This window comes from Lacerta agilis, chromosome 3 (genome assembly GCF_009819535.1).
Source record: "Lacerta agilis isolate rLacAgi1 chromosome 3, rLacAgi1.pri, whole genome shotgun sequence".
In the NCBI taxonomy this organism is placed as follows: Eukaryota; Metazoa; Chordata; class Lepidosauria; order Squamata; family Lacertidae; genus Lacerta; species Lacerta agilis.
This window is the reverse complement of record NC_046314.1, coordinates 62,841,882-62,851,387: the sequence shown is the minus strand read 5'-3', so window position 1 is coordinate 62,851,387 and position 9,506 is coordinate 62,841,882. Positions and strand designations below refer to the sequence as shown.

Here is a 9,506-nt window from a genome sequence, read left to right as displayed (position 1 = left end):
AATATCCAGAGGAGAGCTTAGGGGATTGCAGTAGCAAAACTGAAAATATTGCATTGGTCATGAATAAGTCTATAAATTCTTTGAAGAAAAGCAACAGCTGTCTCATCATCATCTATGCATTCCTCTTCTCAGAAGCAGAAATGTTATGTGTATCTCAGATGTTCCTATCTTCACAAGATGTTTACACTCTTCAATTATTATTTGGCTGAATTTATAGCTGGACTACTAGGTTAAAAAGACACAAAACCATAGGTTACAATATATTTTTTTAATTTTTATAAATAACTTATCTGTTACAAAGACAGTTTACCCAGCTAAATCACAAAACCATCAACTCAAGATATCCAAATTAGGTTTTATTAATAAAACAGGTAAAAATTGATTTGTCAATCTTCACATAGAACTGCAGATGAAGCTGAAAAACAAGGCTTCTTTTTTAATAAACAAAATGCATTCAATGCAAGTACTTTGGTTCTACTGACTAATTACTTGGGACAGTCATTTTATTCCCATATTTTAAAAAATTCAAAGCCTTTAAAACAAAGGCCTTTGTATTCATAGATCACTTGTAAAATTCCTGTTAAAAATGTCCACTGGAAATTATTTACAGTGGGTGACAGTCCACTTTGTCTCTTGCTACATTTAAGCACTCTCTCCTGTCTTATCCTAAGAGATGCTACATCATTTTTGTAGTATGCAAGAGAGCATTAAAAAAACTGTTTGTGGTTTCAGTTATGTGCTCCTTATCACCCGAATGCTTTCCTTTAGATCAAAGAGCAAGGACTATGAAAATAAGAGATGCTTCAGTGTTCAAGTCTGCTTGATTTCTCTTTTCTAAGCCTGTATTTCACACTACTGCTATTCTCTACCAAATTGGGTTTAGAAACTGGCTGCCAAGATATTGATAGCATTGATGTTTTATGCTACTGCTACTGTTTTGTGTACTGTATGTACTTCCCCAGTAATCATCCCTTAAAGAATTTGCAAGATATCCAGCAGATGAAGCAAGCATATTAAGATGCTGATCCATTGGTGGGTTGAACATACTTTAAACTTCTGTTTCCTTGTGCCAGACAAAAATATTACATTGTGTCACCCACCGTAAAAATCAGTGTACAGAGTGAACTATATGCATATACTCCAACTTCTCCTGCATTTTCACCATGCTGCATCTGCAGATCTTCACAGATCATCAGCATTTACAAGAGCAACGTACAGAACAGGCAGTGGAGAGCTATTTGTGCATTGTTTATTATTGCTCATATTTTAAGGCACTGCTTCTCTCAGATCAAAAGCTTTTTAAAAAAAGGGTCATGATCGTGCATAATCACTTAAAGGGAAAAAGAAAGTTAACAAAAACTATTACACTATACATTAAGAAGTACAAGAAATAATAAAAGGTGAAGAAAAGAAAGGCACTTAAAGCAGCTCTAGAACTATGTACAGTAGGAAAAGCTTTGGGGGTATTCACTGTGAGTATTGTACAGACAAAGCATGCAGTTTCTTCTTTTATCTTCAGACATGATTGTACTGATTTGCGTCTTCACAGAGCAGAGCTGTGTTTTTGCTGGGAAGACAAGGCGAAGAGTACCACTGATTTGTGAAGTTCTAAAATTCACGATCCCTATGCGGCAGCAAACAGTTTAACACACTTTCAGCTTGTTCCTTTCCATTTCCTCGGTGAATGTAGTGTTTCACTGAAAGCTTTACAAACAACCCAAAAGCCATCAATCTAATCCCTTCCCCTGTCAAAATTCAGTAGTGACATCTGTGGAGAAAGGCGGTTGGGGAACACCCAAGCACTGAACATGATGAGAGTTACTCTTACTGGGGTTCTGGTAATACTGTACATGATTCAGGCAGCTGGCAACCAAGTCTTTCAGGAGATTACCTTCCAGCTGATGAATTTCAGCTGCCTGCAGCACAACACTGAGGTATTATCTCTGTAGCATGACATTTAACATTAGTAATAAACCTTGTCACACGTTCAATTTTACAAAATCCTATGCATAAATGATTATTTATCCCAAGGAAATGACACAATAGTCAAAAGGTTGGATTTACAGAAGATAAGTGAGCCTCCCTGGCTCAGAAATGCCTGGGCATTTCACACTGTTCACAACGGTTTAAGGCTGGGTGATTTAAAAAAGTACAAGCAGTACAACTCCAATGATTTCCCTCGTATTCCTCTGTATCAGGTACAGTCTTTGGTGTTTTGACAATGGACCTCTGATCTGCTAAGGAGAAAGAGAACAATTTTTAAATACAAACAACAGGCGAGATTAAATTCTGTGAAGCTTTCTCCACCCCCACCCCTGCAGTATTGAGTATTAGACAGTAGAATAAGTTGATTATTTCCACTGCTGTGTTATTAAAAGTTCAGTCCACTACTCAATTGCAAAAAAGGCCTCCTCTTCCATATGCTTAAGGCTAGACAATCCTCTCAGTCTCTAAAAATGAACAAAAATTTAGCTATTTCAGCACATGGACAGAGCAGAAGTGATCCCCCTGTCTGCATGTAACAGAGAACAGTAAATGGATATGGAGATTACATGTATGCTGCAGACCTCAAATAACTTTATGATGAAGAACTGACAGCATATATTGCAATAAATGGGCTCAATGTTTTGATTTCAGGGATGCTAACTTAGATAGAAAATTTAGCAGTAGTACCTTTAGGCTTTGGTGCCACAGGACCTAGAAATCCAATATTATCATAAAAATTATGAATGGCACTGGGATTAAAATGTGGTCCTGGAAAACAGAAAAAAACACAACACAATGAAAGAAAGAGTTAGTACAAAAAGGCAGCTAAAGCAGAAGCATTACAGAATGTGTAAGACAAGATCTTCACTGATGTTGAAGGAAAAATTCTGAGGTCACCTAATGCAATCTACCAATTTTGTGCCTCCATATATGGCTCACTAAAAAGCATTCAAAGGTGGCATTTTCTAATTGAAAATATGGAGTGGGGGCAGGGAAAGCTGAAGACAGTCAAAACAGTCCAATGGAAAGATAAGCCAGGCTGCAGCAACCATCATGTTTTACATTAAACCTCAGGTGAAGCGTCAATAATATTAGGTTTTGCTTTTCTAAATCAAGACATTGAACATGTCTTGGATATCACCCAAAGTACACCCACTGAAATCAATGGACTTAAGTTCATTGGCTTTAGTGGGCCTACTCAGACATAACTAAGATTGAATTTCACCAACAGGATGACAAACTAAACTGAAATATATTTGTGTTCATGTAGAATATTGTGGATTGTATCATAGCACCATAGAAGTGTATAACTAGATAAAAACAAGCTTGGAGCTCCCTAAGTAATCCAGAATATAGTTATAGCAATAGGAAGTCTTACCCTAAGTGCCCAACAGCTGTCTTGTTTGTCTTATTCAGGTTTAATTTAGTCTACTGATTTTAAGACACTTTTTCCAAATAATGTTTACCTGGTGAGAGCTCAGCTGGATATTCAGAACTGTTTCTAATCCCTGAACCATGTATTTTTTGTATTATTTTAAACTACAAATATGAAAAACACCAAGCTAATGTTTGTCTATTTGTGCTCCGGTTGCTAAAATGATAAGAACAAGTCTGTTAACATGTCTTTTTTTTCAAACCTAGCCCTGCCCTATTCTTCTGAAGAACTAAACATAGCTTTTAGGCTTTGAAGAAGAGGAAATGGAATAACAGCCGCCGCCACCCTAGCCATTCTGAATCAGGAATGGGGGAAAGGGCTGATTTTGCACTGTCTTCCTGCTTTATTCTATGGTAAACTTACAAGGCTTTTATTTGTAGGGTGAGAAAGTAACTTTAGAAATTATATTTTGTATGTAAGCTTATCTAAATCCTTGTTTTATTTTCATCATTATCTGAAAATATGTAGACTTGATCTTTTACAAACAAAGAATCCCAAATAAACAGTGACAAGGTTGGGCATTTTGTATGTTATGAAAATGCTCAATAAAATGTTAGCAACAACTGAATTACACAATGCATTAATCAATTATTACATGTTCTATAAACCTCAAACCTTCAATGTTTAGCTAAATGGGCAAAATTATTATTTATACTGATAGTACAGTACCTCTTGCTTGAAAAAGATCAATCTCTTTGGTTAGGCAATCTATGTCTATCTGAAGTTGTCTGTTACAACTTCTTAACTGTTGCATTTCTTCAAGCTGAAAAACACAGAACAATGCTGTCCATTAGATTACTAATTTTATACGTGGGACAACAAAACTTATGATGACTGTGATTTAAGCGTAATCATGCCATCTTCAACCCAAAAGTGTTAAAGAACAATCCCATCAGATCTTGAGAGGAGGGTATTTAGTCACTGAATTTTGAATTCAGATTATTACTGAAATTACAAAGGCACCAGCTGATACACAGAAATCAGTGATAACTTTTCCTTGTTGACAGTCCTAAAAAATCATTTTGGAAATACTTTTGGAAGTATTTTTTCTTTCACATCACAAAATAATTCTAAGTGTATCACCTAAGTACAAAATAATTCTAAGTGTATCACGTAAGCACAGTCAAGCAAAGAACTGGCTTGCCAGAGTCAGTACTTCTCCTTAAGACAGACGACTGAAAATGTGACTGCATTTTTAAAATTGTCTTCTCGGTCTCCTGGTTCATGCATCATGGTAAGCTAAAAGGGTTCACGTTGTTCCTCCCTGGCTTTTTGTTTTTACTTCTGTGCCACACTGAGCTAAGCCAGAGTTTTATCCAAACCTGGGCTTTATGGTTAAGTCCTGGTTACAGCTTGTGGTTTAGCGAGGAGATAATGTAACCACGAGCTCAGGTTTGGAAACACAAAAACGAACTTTATCTTAGCTCAGTACAGGGAGGAGCAAAGTGGCTGTAAGCTCATCTCCATGAGCCTGCACATTTCCAGTGAGCCGTAGTTTGCCTTTCCATGATGTATGAACCAGGTGACAGGTAAGCAAAGTGTATTTTATGTATCATTACCATTTTTAAACTGAAATTGTATTTCAGACTTATCATACATGTTTAAAACCTCCAGAAATTATTACTTACTGAAGGAATTTGGGAAGCAGAATTTGATCTTTTCAGGCGCCTTCGTGTTAGATTATTCTCCATTTCATTGACTTCTGTTTTTAGTTTATCTAGCTTTTTCTTCTGAATCTCAAGTTCTCGTTGAAGCCGTTCCATTCTAGCCTTCTGATGTACTAGCAAAGCTGAAGGACATAAAGGTATCTCTTTAATCAGTGTATTGTTCTCTTCACAGCATCATTTGATATAATGCAGGGCACCCCTAGGTCAAACAATTTCATGAGAATTCCCACTTTTCCAAAACTGAATTATATAAAGATTGTGTGTACCATACAGTTGCTTTGAAACATGAATGATAATTCAGATGTTTGCCTATAATAGTCATACCTGTATGATAATTACAGATGTACAGCTAAAGGTCTGAAAATTGACATGTGAAGTTTAGATGCCTCCCATTTGGCCTCCTTAGTTCACTTCCTGGCTCAGAGTTACCATACCTCCCCACTCCCTAGGTCAAGGACACCCCATTATCCCATTATCCCTGACCATTGGCCATACTGGCTGAGGCTGATGGGAACTGCAGCCCACAACATCTTTAAGGAACCACACAGGCTACGCTTGTCTTATCTTCTGATAATCAGCCAGTGTTAGAAACTGAAAGATGAAAGCTAGAAGCTAAATGGCACCTCAAACCTAGGTTATGGGCAGCTAAAATATTATGTTCATTTTACACATGGTCTAGTCCTTCCCCCTAATATTCTTAAGAGGGTCTCTTCTCCAGTCTTCAGAAAGTAGCTGGAAGTGGGGAGGCAAAAAAAGCTGCTCCTTTCCTTCCACTCCACTCCGAGTTTTAATTGGAAATATTAGGCGCAGTACTGCGCCAAGCTCAGAAACTGCTCGCGCTAATGAAATTCCCTGTCACAAAATGTGCCTAGAACAATGGGAGTTTCAAACACTGTAATCAGCCTGTGTAAGTCCTCTTTCCCTACACCCCTCTTATTTTCTTAAACTCCTGACATTCCTTTCAGTTTTCTGCAGTTTCCACCCTTGCTTCCTTATTTCTTAATCTATTCACTCTTCATTGGGCCCAATGTCCCTTAACTATACTAATGGTGTTCCCACTACAGTATGTTTCTAAGCCTACAATTTCCCTCCCTCCCTCCCTCTCTCTCTCTCTCGCTCTCTTATTCTCTCTCTCTCTCTCTCTCCCCACCTGCCTAACCCCAATCCTATACACAGTGCAGAACTGTTTTTGCTGCTATGTCTTGTGCAAAGCTCTCTCAGTCAAAATGGCCTATGAATTCTGCATACAGAAATAAAACTGATTTTCAACAATCTTACACTCTTTCCTGTAAGCCGTTACAGATTTAGTTATTGCCAAAGGTAACAGGTTGTACTTAAACTTATTACACGTAGACACTATTTTCTTGTGCTGTTCTTACATTATAAATGGTAAGATGTTCAGCAAATTCATTCATTTGGTGAAAGAGAGATTTAAAGGAAAATTTATTCAAAACCACGTTAAATTAGTTTCAAAGAATTAGTCCAGTTTTAAACTGCTTCTGGTTTAAAGCAGCAGTCCAAGACTGGGGTGAACAACATAAGCTTCGAGAATCGTATCCTAGTTATGGCTTCAGAATTACACCTATCAAAAGCTTTCAATCACAGATCTAGACAATTTAAAATTCAATTTTATTAAAGTTTGAAATAATCCAAAAATAATTGGTATGTCAACTCATTAGCTCCATGGGATAGTTGGGGTTTCATTTAAAAAAAAGGTTAAGATTAAACCTGATAATTTTTTATTCTATTGAATGGTTGTTGCTCTTGACTTCAAATGTCATTTCAGAAGATATTGTAAAAATAACTGTATACACAAACCAAGTTTAGAATAGATAACATCATAATTATAGATATAAAACTTGGTTATTCAGCAATTATGGCTCAATGATGAAAAACTGAATGCCAAATTGCAACTAGATGGAATCTGGCCAGGATCTTATAAAGACATTTATGGTAGAGACAGCACATTCTAATTGCTTTGTATGCCATGGTTCAGAATCATGGCCATACAAATCAAGATGTAGTGTAGTAGGGGAAGAAGTTCCAAGAGATATAATGAAAGTCAAACCTGTACTAAACACACATACCGGATCACTAAATAAAGCTTTGAAAATGTTTTATACAGCTTTCTGCATAATTTAAGACCACATTAGCAATCAAGTCTATTTGAGACATACATTCTCTTTAAGTGGCATAAATAACAACATACTTAAGGAAGATATTTTATTGCTCCCAGGTCCACAACTTATTTTAAAGCTAATCTAAATACCTCAGTTAAACAGGAAACACATTGCTCAAGCCTTTCTGTACCAGAAATACTGTCACAGGCACTTTAGTGCAGATAAAAAGCTTGTTAAAATGTCTGTCCTTCTCAACTTTTATTTGAATAAATAAACATTCTTGCTCTTACAGATACATAGAAGCATACAGAGCTTGAAAATAAGACGGGAAAGTTCTTAAGACTCAAATATGTCTACTTTGATAGATTTCAAAGCTTTCTCGTGATTTTTGATAGGATGCTATAGAATTTGGGGTTAGGTCTCAACCACTGGGAATTGGGTTGACATCAATGCCAGAATCAATATCTGGAATTAAACTGGGATGGGAGAGAGAAGATAGGATTAAAAAAAACCTGGGAGCATTTTTTTTTGTAAGGGGAAGATACATTTTTTTAAATAAATAAAAAAAAGCTTCATGGAAGGCTTATTGCTGGCTTCAAGGCAGGACAAGGCCCCCTACTCTCTTTTTAATTAAAATTTGACAGACCTCCTTTCAGCAGGTGCCTGTTTCCTTCTCTAGGACACCTTGGATGCAGTACTGTTCTGTGCTGGGGGCATTATGGAAAACCTGAACAATGCTTGGGGCATTCTAGAGAAATGGTGGCCAATGAGAGAAACACCATCTTAATAGAAGTATTTTAAAAGAATGAAAGGTCACCACTGTGCCTGGGTGGCCACCACCCCGTTGTCAGCTAATGAATCCTTTGAAGAAGAAAAAATTGCCTCTGAAAAATCACCAAAATGGCTTTCCAAACTACTCGCAAATGGAGTGTCAAGCAGACATTTTCTTTCAGCACAGACATCCCCCCCCCTCGCCCCAAGCCCAAACAACCACATATACATGCAGCACCAGGAAACCAATCAATTGGCCACTTCTACCTGCGGATCAGATCCCCACTCACAGCACTGTGGGGTGCATGTCTCTCCCACCACATGCCAGCCTGATCCCAGCTGCAGGCAGGCAGGCAGGCAGGCAGCGTCATCATCCCCTGTGCAAGCCATGCAACCCTGCCCAGGCTACCACCACTGCTGGGTTGCTCAGCCTCAGACAAGAGATAGGCAGGCAGAAGGGAGCGGAGCCTATGGGATCAGTGCCTGCCTGCTGTGCTGCTGGGTCCTAAAGCACCTCTCAAGGGCACACTAGAGGAGGAACGACCCAGTGCCTTACTAGCTGTGCCGCCCAGGGCCAGTGGGAGAGGTGCAAATCCATCTCCAAGTAAGGTGGGGCCAGAGCACAAAGGAGAAAAGGGGGGCAGAGGGAGAGTGCAAATAGTTGAGTCAATCAGGTAGGCTGAGGGCAACAAGAGCAGATGGGTGAAAATGTGAAGGGGAGGGAAAGAGGAAATCAAAGAAAGTGAACTACTGCTGCCCAGACGTTGTTTGGGGCCGCTGCTCAAGAGGCATTGGAGGGAAGTTGTGGCAGAAAGCCGCCCTGGTGCACGCAAATCTCCCTCCCCCCCCCCAGATGTTCTATTATAGTGGCATGCTCCCAACGTTACATGATTTCACTTATGTGCATAGATGCCTAGAACGTAACCCCTGTGCAAGTGGAGTGGGGGGCACCTGTACTATCTAGAACAACTGGCTCACTATAACAGATTGTTTCATATACTTTGGCACTGTGAACATTATTGAGCAAGTGCACATTTTCATAGCTCAACTGTCGTAATAGTGACCACTCCAAAAACACCCTATCCATTTCTCATTTCCCACAAAAAAACTGCAGAAGTTACAACCAAGTGCATCATGTCCTTTGGAGCAGAGAACTGAGATTTCTTCAGAAATTATTAAGGATGCCTAAGTAAGAAAAATTCATCAATGACAGCCAAGTTGCCTTGAAAAGATAACTTGTCCAGCACCACTAATCTTGCTCTGCAATGTGCAGAGTTTTAGTAAGTCACACTCAGTTCATATGAGGCAACAGTGAAATTCAGCACATCTGACCAATCAGTGCATTCCATGAGCATGCTGAGGAATCCTTTGTGTGATGCTGGATATTTCTGGCAGTCAAGTCAAGTGGAAACTTCTCATTGAAAACAGAAAGCTTGAGAATCGCTGTTTAGAATTATTTACTATAGCCAAGTGAAAATTATGTAATGAGACTAATTATATTAATAATTATATCTATATGATGTTTTC

The 9,506-nt window shown here is 38.4% G+C and overlaps 1 protein-coding gene across 4 annotated transcripts in view; it reads right to left on the bottom strand.

Moving 5' to 3' along the window:
* Positions 1 to 253: 253 nt before the first annotated feature.
* TAB2 (TGF-beta activated kinase 1 (MAP3K7) binding protein 2) overlaps positions 254 to 9,506 on the bottom strand; it is a 57,476-nt gene continuing 48,223 nt past the window's right edge. Inside the window, exons 4-7 of one of the 4 annotated variants that reach the window (XM_033143966.1) lie at positions 5,050 to 5,210; positions 4,091 to 4,184; positions 2,674 to 2,754; positions 254 to 2,234 (exon numbers count right to left, since the gene is read on the bottom strand). In XM_033143966.1, coding sequence (XP_032999857.1) covers positions 2,089 to 2,234; positions 2,674 to 2,754; positions 4,091 to 4,184; positions 5,050 to 5,210 — 482 coding nt within the window. In that variant the 3' untranslated portion in view covers positions 254 to 2,088. Of the gene's footprint in view, positions 2,238 to 2,673; positions 2,755 to 4,090; positions 4,185 to 5,049; positions 5,211 to 9,506 lie in introns of all 4 variants that reach the window. The other 3 variants (XM_033143965.1, XM_033143968.1, XM_033143967.1) reach the window with 3 other exon arrangements.